Source organism: Tursiops truncatus, chromosome 1, assembly GCF_011762595.2.
Source record: "Tursiops truncatus isolate mTurTru1 chromosome 1, mTurTru1.mat.Y, whole genome shotgun sequence".
Lineage (NCBI taxonomy): Eukaryota > Metazoa > Chordata > Mammalia > Artiodactyla > Delphinidae > Tursiops > Tursiops truncatus.
In genome coordinates this window covers 50,573,897-50,593,595 of record NC_047034.1, presented here as the reverse complement: position 1 = coordinate 50,593,595, position 19,699 = coordinate 50,573,897, and the positions used below count along the sequence as shown (strand labels likewise).

General features: G+C 36.5%; 1 protein-coding gene across 7 annotated transcripts in view; it reads right to left on the bottom strand.

Moving 5' to 3' along the window:
• The window catches only part of ABL2 (ABL proto-oncogene 2, non-receptor tyrosine kinase), a 108,468-nt gene that overhangs the window by 27,652 nt on the left and 61,117 nt on the right, over positions 1-19,699 (bottom strand). Inside the window, exon 1 of one of the 7 annotated variants that reach the window (XM_019952243.3) lies at positions 4,685-4,844. The exons of 4 other annotated variants lie outside the window; for them this stretch is intronic. In XM_019952243.3, coding sequence (XP_019807802.1) covers positions 4,685-4,796 — 112 coding nt within the window. In that variant the 5' untranslated portion in view covers positions 4,797-4,844. Of the gene's footprint in view, positions 1-1,069; positions 2,319-4,684; positions 4,845-19,699 lie in introns of those variants that run through there. 2 more of the 7 variants (XM_033854388.2, XM_019952239.3) reach the window with 2 other exon arrangements.

Below are 19,699 nucleotides of genomic sequence, written 5' to 3'. Positions count from 1 at the left end.
GCATAAGAACTGTATCTCTTTTCTAGCAAGAGTCACATAATATGTGTTCAGTAACTGTTGACTGAATGAATAACCAAATTACACAAAAATATAAGTGACAGGAAACAGTGAGATGCCTTTTAAACTTAAAATAGCATTAACCAATGTTTTTAAAATGACTTCATAACCATCTGTATCATATAGGCAGAAATTCCTCTTATAGGTTGGATGTTCTTCTAACAGTTTATTTCACTTCTTCACATTCCTTCCTCCTCTTAAAAAGAGTATATTTTAAAAATTTCACAGCTAATTAAATTGTTTTACATTAAGAATGTTACAACAAATCTGAAGATATGTCAATATGTCCTGAAAAGTTAATTTGAAATAGATTACCTTGCTTCTTGTTTAAATGCAGAATTATAGTGAATAGGAACAGCTGTATTATATATACTAAGATAACAAATTAGGATTACCAAACAAACAAAATACTATATCATATAAAACATGCTTCAAACTGGTCTCAGGTACTATGTTTTTCTCCATTCTAATGAAATATTATCTACTCTAATGGAATTTCCATTGGGCTACTTTATTAAAATGAAAAGAATTGCCAAAAAGAAGTACAGAGAATATTCTAATATTTTTTAGGTTCTATACTGAATATCACATGTTCCATCCACAATGATAAATGTTTCTTGCCAGTGATAGTGGTAACACATTACAATGTTTTATGATTATTATTTGGTTTAATGATTGTCAAACAGTTCAAGTATATTTCCTTCTTTTTAGATAAAAGAAAGTGCCCCTTGTTTGACATTATAAGAGGAACAAAAATCAAGGGCAACAAGAACTTCTGTACTACCAAGTCAGAAACAGTAATCAAGTAGACACTGAAGCCAACTCTTAAATCCTATCAGGCCCAAAACAACAAATACTGTATATTTATACCTTACTTTGTGAAAACCAGTATATTTAAAATCTAAGATTTACAAAACTAATGATTTTAGTGAACATCTACTATACAGTACGCACCATGCTGGGCCTCAGAATATAAAGATTAAAAATCACAAATAACATTATTTGGACTTACTATAAAAAACTAGCATCCATTCTTTCCCCCAAATGTGCTGCTCTCACAGAATTTTCCACCTCAGTTAATGGCAAGTCCATCTTTTCAGTTCCTCAGGCCAAAAACCTTGGAAGTTTGAGTACAAACTGTAAGATAAATAAGCTCTGGGGATCTAGTGTATAACACAGTAATTATAGCTAATAATACTGTATTATAAATTTTAAAATTGCTAAGAGACTAGACTGAAATTGTTCTTACCACAAAAAAAAGAAATGGTAATTATGTGACATGATGCAGGTATTAGCTAACGCTATGATGGTAATCATCTTGCATTACCAAAGTGTACCAAATCAACACTTATGTATTATTATACCTTAAACTTACACAATGTTACATGTCAATTATATCAATAAAGGTGGGGAAAGAAAAACAAAAAACCTTGGAATCATTCATGACTCCTTTTTTGCTCTCCAATATGACGATATCCAATCCATCAGGAAATCCTATTGGCACTGCCTCCAAGAATATATCTGGAATTTATCCATTTCTCACCCCCTCCACTACTACTGCCCTGTCACCAGCATCATCTCTCAGCTAGATTATTTCACTAGACTTTTAACTGATCTCCATGCTTCTTATCCTAGCTCTCTACTGACTATTAACACACCAACCAGCTTTTAAAGCATAAGTCAGATTGCTTTACTCCTCTGCTCAAAACTCTTTGATGGCTCCTTATCTTGGAATAAAAGCTAAAGTCCTTACAAGGGGCCTGCAAGGCCCTTTGCAACTTACCTTGCCCAATTCATCTTCCTACTATTCCTCTCCCATTTTACCTCATTCTGACTACTGGCATCCCTGCTGTTGCTTGAACAAGACAGGCACACTCCTACCTCAGGGCCTTTGTACTGGCTTTTCCATCCACCTAAAACATTCTTCCCCAAGACATCCACATGACACTTCACTCAAATGTTACCCTCTTGGTATGGCATTCTCTGACCATCCTATTTTAAAATGCATCTACTCCTGACAACACTTCCACATCCCCCACGCCTCCTTTCCTAATGTATTTCTCTCCATCACTTTTTTTTAATATGTTTATTATTATTTTTTTGGCTGTGTTGGGTCTTCATTGCTGTGCGCGGGTTTTCTCTAGTTGCGGCGAGTGGGCTCAGTAGTTGTGGCACATGGGCTTAGTTGCTCCGCAGCATGTGGGATCTTCCCGGACCAGAGCTCGAACTCATGTTCCCTGCATTGGCAGGTGGATTCTTAACCACTCTGCCACCAGGGAAGTCCCTCCATCACTCTTATTACCATAAAATATGTAATTTATTTATCATCACATTCACATCAACTATTACCTCACCCCACTAGAATATTAGTTTCAGGAGGACAGATATTCTTGCCTGCTTTGTTCACTAATAAATTCCAAGCACCCCAAACAGTGAATGCATATAAGAGGCTCTTGAAAACAATTTGTTGAATAAATGAACCATGCATACTGCTATACTCACAGAGGATGCTATGAGAGGACAGAATAAGAAAAAAAACTCTGCAGTCAGAAAAGGTTTCAGAGAAGAGAAAGCATTTAAATTGGATGAGCAGGAATTCTGCTCTGACGATAGTAGAATGACAGACTGTCAAAGTGCAAGAATATGTCTATGACATGTGATTCATCTGTACTGGAGAGGAACTCCATCAAGCTCAAAGGAGGATTTTTAAAGGCAAGTCAGCTTCTTAAAACCATGTTATTTGACAAAAGGAGAAAAGAGAATGAGACCTGTGGCACAATTTTATGAAAACTTAAAACATATATACAGGCTAAAAAATACCGTACATTTCTGTAATATATAAAAAATAATAAATACAGGAAAACAGTCAATTCTGAGACCAAAGTACTAAAAGAACCACAACTTGGAAAACAATCCTTTTTATCCCCCAATCCCCTTCTTCCCATCTCTGGTTTTACAGTCTTTTTGGTCAAGTCAAAAGATCTTATTTCCGGGCTTCCCTGGTGGCACAGTGGTTGAGAGTCCGCCTGCCGATGCAGGGGATGCAGGTTCGTGCCTGGTCCGGGAAGATCCCACATGCCGCGGAGCGGCTGGGCCCATGAGCCATGGCCGCTGGGCCTGCGCGTCCGGAGCCTGTGCTCCGCAACGGGAGAGGCCACAACAATGAGAGGCCCGCGTACCGCAAAAAAAAAAAAGATCTTATTTCCTTCGTTTCTTCTTTCTTCCCACTCTTTTGTTCTCACAGTACTAAGGCTCTATTTCCTGCACAATCCGCCTGCACAGGATATCCACTTAAACACCATCCTACCCACTAGCACCAAACAAAAGGGGAAATTTTCCAAAGACAAGAAACATCCTAACATTTTCCTGAGGCCAGGAATGAACATGTTTTAAATCATAAAGAGTTAAAGAACTAAATGGGGGAGAGCAAGCTAAGGAATGAAGACAAAAAGAGGGGGGAGGACCTATAGGAAGTAAATGCCACCGTGTTATCCAGTAGGTCTAGTCTATGCTACTTTCCTCATGGGCTTAAAACAGTCAAATCTGGATGATTCAGAATACAAGTGTGTAGGCTGGGAATGTTTTATTTTTGAACAATGTCAAGTGACTACTATACATGAGGTAACTTAGATAGTGAGTTATCTTTCATTACTCACTATTGTTGAGGTATATCATGGACTTAAGATGACACAACAGAAGACTCTAATTTTTACTTATGGAATATAGGACCCAGGTAGCAGAAATACATTGTGACTATTAAGAAAATGTAATTTTATTACTTTTTTCTACTAATACACTTGTAGGAAACAATAAAAATAAGGTAAAACATAGAAGTAGCAGTTTGTACAAAGTAAATTATCAGGATTAAACAAGTTAAAATCTAGAATAAAACTCAAATTCAGAGATAATTCCTAAATTTAACGTTTAATGTTTAATTACTGTTTAAATAATGTCTTATGTTTAATTAAAATTAATGTTTAATTTTATTAAAAACACTTTTTACCAATTAGTCATTCAATAACTTTTAGCAGAAATTTCTAAGTTTAAGAAATTTCTAGGTAGAAATTTGTCAGGTAGTAATTGGAGAAATTAATATTCAAAAATTTCAGTTTAGGCATTTCCAAGCATTTTTACGAACACTTATCTTGCTAGAATTCTACTTTGTCTGACTGCATATTCTCTAAGAAGCTAATACTTTTTTTTTTTTCTTTTTGGTTGCACCGCACAGCTTGCAGGATTTCAGTTCCCCAACCAGGGGTCAAACCCAGGCCCATGGCAGTGAAAGCGCAGAGTCCTAACCCCTGGACTACCTGGGAAGTCCCTAAGAAACTAATACTTTTTAACGCCTCTTTTAAAAACGTGTAAGGTGGTTAGATAAATCAATTGCTCTCAATACCAAGCCATATGTATCTTAAAACTACAAAATATCATATGTCATTCATTTCTTTCATTCAATAGGTACTTACTAAGGCCCTACTATGAAATACCAGGGAAAAAAAACACATGAAGCTTCACTGGCCAAGAATAAAGATGATAATAGTAGATAATATTAATTTTTTGAAATCTCCATTCATGCTTGTTTACTGTGATTATGTACCCTCCTCAAACTATCACTCTTATATCATACCTGTCAAGTTGGGTAGAGCAGTTTCTGAGGTCTCACTGCACAGGCAGCAAAGCGATGTGTCCTGATCTCTGCCATAACAATTAGGTAGAAGCAGAGCTGTCCCAAAGACCATTCCTCTGCCCAGAAGCACAAAAGTTTAACTGATCTATGTACAGAGGAAGTCTTGGAATTCCACTCTCTGACAAGCAATACCATAAGCATGTGACACTCATTCATGTTCTCAGTAGCCAGAAGGAACCAATGGAAGGGTAAGCGTTTACAAGTCCAAAGTGGGTGAAGAGTTACATAAAGGAAAATGTCTAGTAATTAGCAAAACACTGAGTCAGAATGGAGATACTTCAAAACCTCTGGAACATTTTGAAAAAATAAGTAAAAACCGACACACGAGTAACAAATAATACAACACGTAGGGATTAGTACATATAGATGGGATTTCATTCCTAAGTGATAATGAAGTGAGACTGTAGAGAAAAGTTTCCTTGAAGAAAACGCATTTACAATAAGTGTTTACACTTTTAAGAGAGGAAACCCCTAACAAGACTCATCTTTTGCATCACTTAAATTAGTTCACGAAACCACAAATCCAAAGTCAAAGAAATAGTTACAGTCTGATTCATAAGCACAGAAGCCAGGAAATGATGGCCTTCAGTAAAATTTTGGCTCTATTATAGCTTAATAAAGGTTAAAAACATGGCATGATAGTGCTGAAAACTTTTGAGTATTATAACTTTTAAAAGTGAAAGCCTAATCTTTGTTAATACATAGGAACAAAGTTAAATAAAACTTAAGAACCTTATAGGAAATTAGTAAAATCTACAAATACTGGATGACTTTAGTGGTATAAACTACAAAAATAATACAAGAATGTGTTACTGTACACCTAAGAATACTCATTGATTCAAGAAATATTTGTTAAGTACCTACTATGTACCAGCCACTGTGCTTGGTTCCAGGTCAATAAAGGTAATGGTAAAATTATAGATAGCAAAACTGAAATAGCCTTCAATAAAGATGTTACAAAATTATAATGTAAACTTAAAGAAAGAATGACTTTGATGTAGGTAATTATTAACAGTGTTAAAAAAAACCTTATGCACTCAAAGAAATTAACTTTTATGAAGCCAGTACTGTTAACATCATGGGGAAAGCAAGAGTTAAATGACTAATGGGTTACCTCAAATTAATGACTCAGAATTTCAAATACTGGGTTGAATTTCTCCTTCCCTAAATTACACAAAATAAAAGGCAAAGGAGCTCCATAATTCATATTTTATACATATCTACATTCTATACCATATGATTTACTATTTAATCAGTAAATCTGCTATTTAAATTACCAATAATTAATAGTTACATTTTTAAGGCTCCTATATTGTTACCAGGAGTACAGAGAGAATGAACAAATAAACAAAATGTGATACATACAACAGAAAATTATTCAACCATAAAAACGAATAAAATTTTAATATATGCTACAACATAGATGGGCCTTGAAAACATAATGCTCAGTGAAATAAGTCAGGCACAGAAGGACAAATATTGTATGATTCCACTTATGTGAAATACCTAGAAGTTGTTCTAGTTCTGGAAATGGGTGACTGTACTTAAGGCTACTAAACTGTACACCTTAAAATAGTTTAAAAGGTAAGTTTTATGTTATGTATATTTTATAATTAAAAATTTTTAATTAAAAAATAAGAACTACTGACGTCTCCAAAGACCTCTGTTATGTGGGTTACATCTATCATTATTTATCATATTTGAAATTAAAACTGAGAAACTATAATATTAATTTTAAAATAACAATAAACTCATGTTAACATATTTTATTAAAAATAACTACCCTTGAAAAGATAATTAAGAGTAACATTGTCATTTTTTGCAAATCTCTTAATATCTAGCTTAAAAAAAGATAGTAGAATCTTCATTCTGCATTTGATCTGCTGTGATGTTATTTTTGTTTAAGTATATGAAAATCTTATTGCACACAGATATGGAGGTATAAAAGGAAGGTATATTTTAACATTCTTTCAGATTATTATGGATATTCTTCTTTGATACCACACCAAAACCCAACAAAGGTTAACTGTAAATTGAAATCTGAAACCACACAGACAAAATTTTCATAATCTGTCAAATTAAAATTTGTTGGAGGGCTTCCCTGGTGGCGCAGTGGTTGAGAGTCTGCCTGCCGTTGCAGGAGACACAGGTTCATGCCCCGGTCTGGGAGGATCCCACGTGCCACGGAGCGGCTGGGCCCATGAGCCATGGCCGCTGAGCCTGCGCATCCGGAGCCTGTGCTCCGCAGCAGGAGAGGCCACAACAGTGAGAGGCCCATGTACCACAAAAAAAAAAAAAAAATTGTTGGTTTATCTTGTACTTGGAATGGGTCTATTCTGTACTTTGCATTTTTTAACATCAGGCATTGATCATCTGGAAATCATGCTTCACTAAATGTTGACATACTTCGTTATATAACATTGAAACATCCTATTCATTACTATCACCATCAACCTCATCACAAAAGTTTTAAGAAGTTGTCATGATCAGAATGATGGTTACTAATTTTATTGAATTCTAATTTTTGCTTAAAAGCTCAAATTCTACCATTTCCAACAATTAATACCTGTCTTCTTTGAAAGAGCAAACTCACTACATTCATTTTTGAGAAAATGTCTACCAAATTCCAAATCTGAATAGTTTCTCGTTCAATCTTTCAAGTGCAAATAGTGTTCCATGAAAAAAACAGCCAGTTCAGCTCAAAACACACAAAAATTGCACATGGCTCTCTCTAAAAACAGCCACAATATTTTGGCAAGCAGCAGAAGTACTTTATGCATACTTTCCATTTTGTCACATAGAATACTAAAAAGACATGTACCTGAGAATCAAGATTTTTATAAAATTAATCATTTTTACTGCTTAATCAAGGAAATTCTTAAGTAAAACTGTTTTGTTAGACTTTCTATTTTATACTGGAGTATAGTCGATTAACAATGTTGTGATAGTTGCAGGTGCACAGCAGAACAACTCAGCCATACATACACATGTATCCATTTTCCCCCAGACTCCCCTCCAATCCAGGCTGCTACATAACACTGAGCAGAGTTCCCTGTGCTATACAGTAAGTAGGGCCTTGTTGGTTATCCATTTTAAATATAGCAGCGTGTCCTCAACATAATAAAGGCCATATATGACAAACCCACAGCCAACATCGTCCTCAATGGTGAAAAACTGAAAGCATTTCCACTAAGATCAGGAACAAGACAAGGTTGCCCACTCTCACCACTCTTATTCAACATAGTTTTGGAAGTTTTAGCCACAGCAATCAGAGAAGAAAAGGAAATAAAAGGAATCCAAATCAGAAAAGAAGAAGTAAAACTGTCACTGTTTGCAGATGACATGATACTATATACATAGAGAATCCTAAAGATGCTACCAGAAAACTACTAGAGCTAATCAATGAATTTGGTAAAGTAGCAGGATACAAAATTAATGCACAGGTAAAGTAGCAGGATACAAAATTAAGTAGCAGGATACAAAATTAATGCATTAGTGCATTCCTATACACTAATGATGAAAAATCTGAAAGTGAAATCAAGAAAACACTCCCACTTACCACTGCAACAAAAAGAATAAAATATCTACAAATAAACCTACCTAAGGAGACAAAAGACCTGTATGCAGAAAATTATAAGACACTGATGAAAGAAATTAAAGATGATACAAATAGATGGAGAGATATACCATGTTCTTGGATTGGAAGAATCAACATTGTGAAAATGACTCTACTACCCAAAGCAATCTACAGATTCAATGCAATCCCTATCAAACTACCACTGGCATTTTTCACAGAACTAGAACAAAAAATTTCACAATTTGTATGGAAACACGAAAGACCCCGAATAGCCAAAGCAATCTTGAGAACGAAAAACGGAGCTGGAGGAATCAGGCTCCCTGACTTCAGACTATACTACAAAGCTACAGTAATCAAGACAGTATGGCACTGGCACAAAAACAGAAAGATAGATCAATGGAACAGGATAGAAAGCCCAGAGATAAACCCACGCACATATGGTCACCTTATCTTTGATAAAGGAGGCAGGAATGTACAGTGGAGAAAGGACAGCCTCTTCAATAAGTGGTGCTGGGAAAACTGGACAGGTACATGTCAAAGTATGAGATTAGATCACTCCCTAACACCATACACAAAAATAAGCTCAAAATGGATTAAAGACCTAAATGTAAGGCCAGAAACTATCAAACTCTTAGAGGAAAACATAGGCAGAACACTCTATGACATAAATCACAGCAAGCTCCTTTTTGACCCACCTCCTAGAGAAATGGAAATAAAAACAAAAATAAACAAATGGGACCTAATGAAACTTCAAAGCTTTTGTACAGCAAAGGAAATCATAAACAAGACCTCAGAATGGAAGAAAATATTTGCAAATGAAGCAACTGACAAAGGATTAATTTCCAAAATTTACAAGCCACTCATGCAGCTAAATAACAAAAAAACAAACAACCCAATCCAAAAATGGGCAGAAGACCTAAACAGACATTTCTCCTAAGAAGATATACAGATTGCCAACAAACACATGAAAGAATGCGCAACATCATTAATCATTAGAGAAATGCAAATCAAAACTACAATGAGATATCATCTCACACCAGTCAGAATGGCCATCATCAAAAAATCTAGAAACAATAAATGCTGGAGAGGGTGTGGAGATAAGGGAACACTCTTACACTGCTGGTGGGAATGTGAATTGGTACAGCCACTATGGAGAACAGTATGGAGGTTCCTTAAAAAACTACAAATAGAACTACCATATGACCCAGCAATCCCACTACTGGGCATATACCCTGAGAAAACCAAAATTCAAAAAGAGTTATGTACCAAAATGTTCATTGCAGCTCTATTTACAAGAGCCCAGAGATGGAAACAACCTAAGTGTCCATCATCGGATGAATGGATAAAGAAGATGTGGCACATATATACAATGGAATATTACTCAGCCATAAAAAGAAACGAAATTGAGCTATTTGTAATGAGGTGGATAGACCTAGAGTCTGTCATACAGAGTGAAGTAAGTCAGGAAGAGAAAGACAAATACCGTATGCTAAGACATATATATGGAATTTAAGGGAAAAAAATGTGATGAAGAACCTAGGGGTAAGACAGGAATAAAGACACAGACCTACTGGAGAACGGACTTGAGGATATGGGGAGGGGGAAGGGTGAGCTGTGACAAAGCGACAGAGAGGCATGGACATATACACACTAACAAACGTAAGGTAGATAGCTAGTGGGAAGCAGCCGCATAGCACAGGGATATCAGTTCGGTGCTTTGTGACCGCCTGGAGGGGTGGGATAGGGAGGGTGGGAGGGAGGGAGACGCAAGAGGGAAGAGATATGGGAACATATGTATATGTATAACTGATTCACTTTGTTATAAAGCAGAAACTAACACACCATTGTAAAGCAATTATACCCCAATAAAGATGTTAAAATGAAAAAAAAAAGATATATATATATATATACATATATATACACTGTCTACAAGAGACCCACTTCAGACCTAGGGATACATACAGACTGAAAGTGAGGGGATGGAAAAAGTTATTCCATGCAAATGGAAATCAAAGGAAAAATAAATAAATAAAGATGTTAAAAAAATAAAATAAAATGGTAGACCTAAATCCACATATTTATAATTACATTAAAGGACAATAGCCTAAACACAGACATATGGCAGATATATGATCCAACTATAGGCTATCTAATAGAAACTCATTTCAAATATAATCACAGGCGCTTCCCTGGTGGTGCAGTGGTTGGGGGTCTGCCTGCTGATGCAGGGGACACAGGTTCGTGCCCCGGTCCGGGAGGATCCCACGTGCCACGGAGTGGCTGGGCCCGTGAGCCATGGCCGCTGAGCCTGCACATACGGAGCCTGTGCTCCGCAACAGGAGACGGCCACAGCAGTGAGAGGCCTGTGTACCGCAAAACAAAACAAAAACCAAATATAATCACATAAGTAGGTTAAAAATAAAAGGATGAAAACGTATGTCCACACAAAAACCTGTACATGAACATTCACAGCATTATTCATAACACCCAAAAGTGGAAACAAAATGTCCATCAATTAATGAATGGATAAAGTTACTCAGCAATAAAGAGGAATGAAGTACTGATACATGCTATAACATAGATGAACCTTGAAAACATTAAGCCAAGTGAGAGAAGCCAGTCAAAATGAACATATATTCTGTGATTCCATTCAGATGAAATGTCTAGAATTGGTAAATCCATAGAGACAGAAAGTAGATTAGTGGTAACCTAGGAGTGGGGGTGTGGGGAGGAATATGGAATGACTGCTAATGGCTACAAAGTTTCTTTGGGGGCCTTATAAAAATGTTCTTAGATTGTACTGATGGTTGATGAACTCTGTGGATATACTAAAAACCACTGAATTATACACTTTAAATGGGTGAATTTTATGATATGTGGATTTATATCTCCATAGAACATTAAAAACATGCTATATGAAAGAAGCCAGATTAAAAGTCTACATATTGCATGACTCCATTCATATGAAATCTCCAAAAAGAGCATATGTAGAGAAAAGGAGATTAGTGGTTACCTGGGACTGGGTTAGGAATGCTGACTGACTACAAACTAGTACAGGGACGTTATGGGTGATGGAAATGTTCTAACAACTATATTGTAGTGACGGCTGCATAACTACGTACATTTTTTAAAAATCATGGAATTGTACATCTTTTAAAATGTAAGTTTTATAGAATGTAAATCATAAGTCAATAAAGTTTTTGAGCCAATTGTGAACTCTTCACTCCTTGAAGAGGCTGCATCCCAGTTTGCCCCTGAGCAGTTAGGGAGGGATTCTGCTCCATGGAAAAGGATCTCTCTCCTAAAGAGACACAGTCTGTTGCCTCCATCACAGCTTCCCTTTGGGCTCATTTCAAGCTTGGCCGAACTGGGGAACCAACTGGGGAACAGAGTGGAGACTGCCCTGCATTCCCCTTTCCTCTGCCTCAATATGTCTTTATAACATCAGCTGGTATCTTACAAAGGGAAAGGGAAGCCCACACACACCCAGAACTCTTGCTGGTCAGAGATTCCCTAAGTGTCTGTCCTTGCCTGAGTTTCGTGTGCCTGTGTTGTGAACCCTGGAACTATGGAGTTGGGGAGGGGGCGCAAGTATTGCCCTAAGAATGCTTACTGTTCTTTCATTGTTGGGATCTGTTCTTGGGTAGGGTGGCAGTTGGGGAAGCTTGACTTTGTCTTCGTCAATAAACTCTCATTTACACAAAGGAAAGAAAAAGAAAAAAGTCAATAAAGTTGTTCTTTTTTTAAAAATAAATTTATTTATTTTTGGCTGCATTGGGTCTTTGTTGCTGCCCATTGGCTTTCTCTAGTTGCAGAGAGTGGGGGCTACTCTTCATTGCAGCGTGCGGGCTTCTCACTGCGGTGACCTCTCTTGTTGCGGAGCTCTGGCTCTAGGTGAGCAGGCTTCAGTAGTTGTGGCTCACGGGCTCTAGAGCACAGGCTCAGTAGTTGTGGCACACGGGCTTAGTTGCTCCACAGCATGTGGGATCTTCTCAGACCAGGTATCAAACCCATGTCCCCTGCATTGACAGGCGGATTCTTAACCACTGCACCACCAGGGAAGTCCCAATAAAGTTTTTAATAAGGCATAAAAGGTGAAGAAAAACAAGCAAAACCAGACTTTTGTTCTCTGAAAGATACTGTTAGGAGCATGAAAAGATAAGCTATAAATGGGAGAAAATATTTGCAAATTATATGCCTTACTCATTAATTTTCCTAAAATATGTATTTAATATCTGTTGACATATCATTTTTTCCTAATTATAGAAGCAATACTTGCCCATTTTCTAGAATCCAAAACACAAAGGAAGGAAGACAATTAAAAGCAATCAGGATCCCATCACTCAGAAATAACTACTGATAATATTTTTCATACATTTATAACCAGTCTCTTTCTTATCTTGTTCTTAAATATGTTCTCTAACACATACTCTTACATCAATTTTTAGCCTTGAGATTAAAATTAATATATAATCTACCAATTCCTATAACTTAAGATTTGGAACTTGGCAATAGAAAGAATTTAGTTCATAGATTTGTTTGGGACATGTGCAAATTTTATTTATTTCATTTAGATTTTTGTTCTACATATTCAGATTCCTAAGATCCAAAATTTATAAAAGCAATATGCTTTTTAGAAAGAAATTCAAAGCAACTTTATCAATAGGTAAGTAGTTTTTATATCTTTATAAAGCATAAACAATTTTAATTTTCAAGGATGAACAAAATTTAAAATGAAACATATGTTATAATCTATTCCTAAAGTATTTTACCCATTTTGTGGCCAAAATATCAACTGCCCAAAAGTCAAAATAGTCCTCACATGTTCCCAAAATCAAATAGCAAAGTTTTCAAAGTCTGAATATTTCAGAAATTTATTGTAATGAGCTTATAATTTTGATTATTTTCAAATGCCATACTTAATTATGTATTGGTCTCCATGAAAAGAGAAGATGATGTCTCCTCACCATTCGCATATCTTTATTCTCCTCACAAAACTGAATTAGAATCTTGACTTTCAACTCCACCCTCAAGGAAATGGAGAACTTGCTATAATTTATTATATTCAGAGATGTTGACTGGGCCACATTTTCTCTGTCTACTGTGTTTTTCTCCTGCTTCTTTTTAGAAGGTATGGTCTTTTCATGAAACAAAAGAGGTAAGATCTATAACTTGGTCATAGCTAACTGTATTTCTTCAATAGGCTTGAAGCAAAAACTCCTTCTAATAACAAAGTGTATCCTGCCTTGCTTATTAGTTCCATGTGCAGATGTCATTCTTGAAAGAGAATCCTGTTTAAAGGAGCGATGTAAGGGGAACTTAGGGATTGTGCTGTCTCTAAGAGAATTATTTAGTATCATCCTCTAATAGCACCCCCTTCTCATTATTTCTCACACTATCATTTGCCCTCTTTTTGAAGGTATAGTTGTCGTAAGATAGTATTAAAATATTTGCATTTGGGAAAGAGTCACCCAGCCGTTTGCAGATAAGATTATTTAAACAGATAGCTGTTTGCCTTCAACAACGTGATCACTAATTTTCCTCTATACTAATCACTGTACCTTGCACATAGTAGGCACTCAGTATTTTTTAATTAGTGTTCACAAAACTCTGCCAGCATGAGTTTTCCATGCAAATTAAAAATGACTCAAAGCGATTTTAGCTCTCTCTACACTTTGATTATAATAATAGCTACCACTTATGGAGCATATATAAACCAGGCACTTTACACACTTTAATTGATATATTACAAATTATAATATTATTAACTATAGCCCTGAAGGACAGGCTTTATTATCACCAATGTACAAATGCTCAGAAATGCTAAGTATTTTATTCAAGCTCCAGAGCTAGTTGGTGAAGCCAGGATTCAAAACCATAGGTCATGTATAACTCCAAAGCCCATGCTCCTTTCGCTATTCAAGGCTGCCTCAATAGAGAGCGGTACAAAAACAACTACTGGGAAATGTTTTCTTCTTACCTTCTAGAGAAGAATTTTAAGACAGCCAGACTCCCCAAGTGGAATGAACTTGATTCATCTGTCCATACATAGGATGACATTTAAGAGTCAAACCTAAGAGACTAATCAGAATGATATACATGTGCTCACCAACCAATGGATTCCATCAAAGGAAACTGGAAACTGCTGGAATTTACTCCCAGCAGCAGAGTAATTACAAATTTTTCCAGAGTTAAGGCACAATGACTCAGAAGACTTTAATGCATCCAAAAATATAAACTTTCTTTAACTGACAACTTTCATCTCTTCTTTGAAGAATCTTATTTAGACCAAAACAAAACACTGTGTCTTTACTTTTGATTTGTCCTCAAATATGAAACAATGAGCTGAACAAAAGGCTTCCCTTAATGTACGGCTCATCTCACAAACATCTCAAACAAAAAAATACTGTATATGTGGGCATTCATTAGGAAATATTTCTTATAGTTCTGAAGGTCCTCTAACCTTACCCTCTAGGACACCTGTCACTGCTCTGCAGATAACTTAGTAACATAATCCTTTCATGTGATGCTAAAAGTCAAAAAAGCTGGTCTTTCCTGTTTCCGACTGGTGGAGCTAGTTTTCCAATGTCTATGAAGAGGCATGTGTATGTGTATATACTACACTCTCTATACTTGGGTCCTGGCTGCAAGCTATTTCCTGCTGGCTGAATTCAGATATTTCCAATGGACTTAACTAAAAGAAACAAAGACCTGATTCATTACCCTTATTTCAGCAGCAATGGCTGTCCAAAGCAATAGAACCTTCCCTACAGCACGAGTGTTAGAGGTAAGAAGGAAAGAAAACATACTTCAAATTACAAAATTCTTTTAGTCTAGGGCTCAAAATAATATATATATATATTTGTTCAAATAATCTATAAAAACATGCTCAGGATTCAATCCATATAATTTCATTGCTAAACTCTGTACTTCTCTCCAGCTTAAAACAAGACTACCAGTGAAATTACGAAATTACTGAAAAATTTTAAAGATACATCTTAGTTAATAAAGCTCTCAGAGTTATTTTACTAAATGATCTGTCTGAGAATACACAGTACTATAAGTACTACATAAATACTATGTATTATGTAACTGTGTACTATGACTCAAAGTTCACTGTTATCACTGGCTTAATTTATGATGTGGGGTAAAATCATACAGGGCAGCAAAAAAAACTCTGCTTTAACACCACCACCACTGCCAATAATGTCTTTCCAGGTCACTAGTTCAAATATCCAGGTGAGAGTTGTAGGTGAAAAGGGAAGAAAGGGGAGGAAAAGGGAGGAGGGAGGAAAGGAGGAAAAAAGAATACTTTAGAGGTATCCAAAAGATAAAAATACGGAATCCTTAAGAGCAGGAGCTAGTAGAATTTCTTCACCAGGATATCTGAGAGGCCCAAATCAAGAGAGCAGTGGCTTTGTGCATTTAAAGTGTTACAAATTTCAATTTCCCCTTTCAGTTTTGCTACATTTCCACTGATTATATCTTGATGATGGAAGGGCAGAATACTGTGCTCACTAGTAACATTTACAGGACAGACTGAGGAAGAATATAAATCAGATATCAAAACTCTTCCTAAATGCTAAGCCAGACTGTGAGGAAAAGAAATAAGGGACAGGGAAGAATAAGTTAAGAGGTTGAAAAAAAGCAATGTTATATTAACCCCACAGGAGCAAAACTTAAATTCTGGACTTTTGAGCACCATATCATTTAGGAGCAATTTAGAAGACAGAGAATGGGAGAAAATTAACATCTAACAGTTGCTGAGTACTTGTATCAAGCCAAGCACTTACATCTATTACCAAGCACTTATATCTATTACCACTAATCCTCATCTTAACAATGATAAAAATATAATATCCCTTTTCTCAGATAAACAGACCACATAATGCAAACTATATGTATTTTTTATTTTAATTTATGACTATAACCAGAGACAATTTTGGAGTAAGATTTGAAATTCTGCCTCTAACATTTATAAGCCTTGAAATTGTGGGCAATTAATAACTCTGAAAACATAAATAAATAAATAAGACAATAAAAATAAATAAATAACTCTGAAAACAAATAAAGCCACCCTATTTACAGCATGGCACAACAGAACCATGATAGTATTACAAAGTCATATGCATTTTATTAAATATCCTCCTATGCCAAGGATCATGTGCCCTGAACTGCCTAAACCAGAATGTTTTATGGACCTCCACAATCACCTGATTGTTTGGCCTTCTGTACTTATGCAGTAAAACTGACTTCTGACCTAAGGTGGAAATGGCTGAGTAAAACAAGGTCTTTTCCATGATGAAGGAGGAGAAAAGAAAAGATAAAGCCAGAAAAAGATACCACAAGAATACTACAGATCAATACATCTTATAAATACAGATGCAGAAATCCCCAATAAATTACTAGCCAACCAAATGCAGGAGCATATTAAAAGGACTATACACCATACCAAGTGGGAATTATCCCAGGAATGTAAGGTTGATTCGACATACAAAAATCAAACAATGCGGGACTTCCCTAGTGGCACAGTGTTTAAGAATCCACCTGCCAATGCAGGGGACACAAGTTCGAGCCCTGGTCCAGGAAGATCCCACATGCCATGGAGCAACTAAGCCCGTGTGCCACAACTACTGAGCCTGCGCTCTAGAGCCTGTGAGCCACAACTACTGAGCCTGCACTCTAGAGCCCACGAGCCACAACTACTGAAGCACGCGTGCCTAGAGCCCACGCTCCAGAACAAGAGAAGCCACCGCAATGAGAAGTCCACACACTGCAATGAAGAGTAGCCCCCACTCGCGCAATTAGAGATGGCCCGCACACAGCAACGAAGACCCTACGCAGCCAAATATAAATAAATAAATAAATATTTAAAAATTCAATCAATGCAATACACCAAGTTAATAGACTAAAGGGAAAAAAACACATGATCATCTCAAAATAACTCCTTATTATGTGGGGAAATTTTTCTAAAGCATTCCTATTTAGATATATAATTTCTAGCTTTTAAAAAGAGATGTTTTAGGGACTTCCCTGGTGGTCCAGTGGTTAAGAATCCGCCTTTTGGGACTTCCCTGGTGGTCCAGCGGATAAGACTCTGCGCTCCCAATGCAGGGGACACGGGTTTGATCCCTGGTCAGGGAACTAAGATCCCACATCCCACATGCCACACGGCGCGGGCAAAAAAAAAAAAAAAAGAATCCGCCTTTCAATGCAGGGGACACAGGTTTGATCCCTGGTCGGGGAACTAAGATCCCACGTGCCACGGGGCAACTAGGCCCACGCGCCACAACTAGAGAAGCCCATGCACCACAACCAGAGAAGCCTGTGCACCGCAACAAAGAGCCCATGCGCTGCAAGCAACACACCGAAGACCCAGAGCCAAAAAAAAAAAAAGACAACTGCTATTAAAAAAATAAAAAGAGGCGTTTTGAAGGCATGCTTTGCAGAATTCTTTCTAGTTGTGTTTAACAAGAATATATAATATCATGACTGATTTAATGAGTACCTTACACATGTGAAGTGTTAGGCACACGAAATTTGATTTAATTAAAACTGCCCTTCAAGACAGCTGTTCTGAGTATAAATAGGCAGTAGAGCATAGTAGTTAAGAGCATAGACTCTGAAGCCAGATTCCCTGTGTCTGAATCCTAGTTCTACACTTAGTAACCGTGTGACCTTCATCAAGTTAACATTTCTGTGCCTCAGTTTCCACAACCAAAAATGGACAGTATGATAGTACCTACTGTTATAGAAGAGGCATAAGAATTAAATGTTATTGTATGTAAAGATGTTAAAACAGTGTCTGATACAAAATAAGAGCTGTATAAAAAGTTAGTTATTTGGTTGGTGAAGATGAAAAGGCTAATTAGAAGGAGTGTACACCAAGCCCTATCTTCAGACCTTAGCAATGAAGTTTCTGCCTTTTCTATCAGACTGTACTGATGATCAGATGAAAGCTGGTTTCATCCAACTTTAATGTGGGTAAGATGCATACTCTAAGAACAGATAATCTCTTTAATCTGGAATCCTTAGAACATGATGTCCAAGATCAATTAATTTTCCAGTTCACAGAGGGGATCTATGCTAACTCTTTTCTTCTCACAACTAAGGTAACAGACAGTGTAATAGTCACAGAGCACATGAAGATTATCACATCTTGCTGGTGAAGGAGTAGTAAGTAGTCCTAGACAAGACAGTGCCTCAAATGTACTGACAAACTGTTTCATAAATTATCAGCAACAGCTGTTTATGATGGGGTTTCTGGTTCAGGTGATTTCTTGATTTTCTGCCTATGAATCTAAGAGATTAATCTATTTAAGAAAAAGGCTAGACTTCCTGCTAACATCTGGAAGAAGGCAAGGATGCCCACTCTCACCACTTCTATTCAATGTAGTATTGGTAGTCCTAGCCACAGCAATCAGACAAGAAATAAAAAGTATCCAGATTGGAAGGAAAGAGGTAGAACTGTCACTATATGCAGATGGCATGATACTATCTATAGAAAACCCTAAAGACTCCACACAAAAACTACTAGAACTAAAAAAAATAAAAAATAAATAAATAAATTTTTAAAAACTACTAGAACTGATAAACGAATTCAGCAAGGTAGCAGGGTACAAGATTAACATATGGAAATCAGTTGCATTTCCTTACACTGACAGTGCAATATCAGAAAGAAAAAGTAAAAACACAACCCCTTTTAAAATCACATCAAAAAAAATAAATACCCAGGAATAAACCCGACCAAGGTGGTGAAAGACTTACATGTTGAGAAATATAAAACACTGATAAAGGAAAATGAAGATGATTCAAAGAAATGAAGATATCCCATGCTCTTAGATTGGAAGAATTAATATTGTTAAAATAGCCATACTATCCAAAGCAATCTATAGATTTAATGCGATCCCTATCAAGTTGCCCATGACATTTTTCACAGAACTAGGACAAATAATACTAAAATTTACATGGAACCACAAAAGACCCAGAATTGCCAAAGCAATCCTGAGGAAAAAGAACAAACCTGAAGGCATAACCCTCCCAGACTTCAGACAATACTACAAAGCTACAGTAATCAAAACAGCATGATACTGGCACAAAAACAGACACATGGATCAACGGAACAGAATAGAGAGCCCAGAAATAAACCCACACACCTATGGTCAATTAATCTTTGACAAAGGAGGCAAGAATATACAATGGAGAAAAGATGTTCTCTTCAGCAAGTGGTGTTAGGAAAACTGAACAGGCGCATGTAAATTAGTGAAGCTAGAACTCTTGCTCACACCACACACAAAAATAAACTCAAAATGGCTTGAAGACTTAAATATAAGACATGACACCATAAAACTCCTAGAACATAGGTAAACATTATCTGA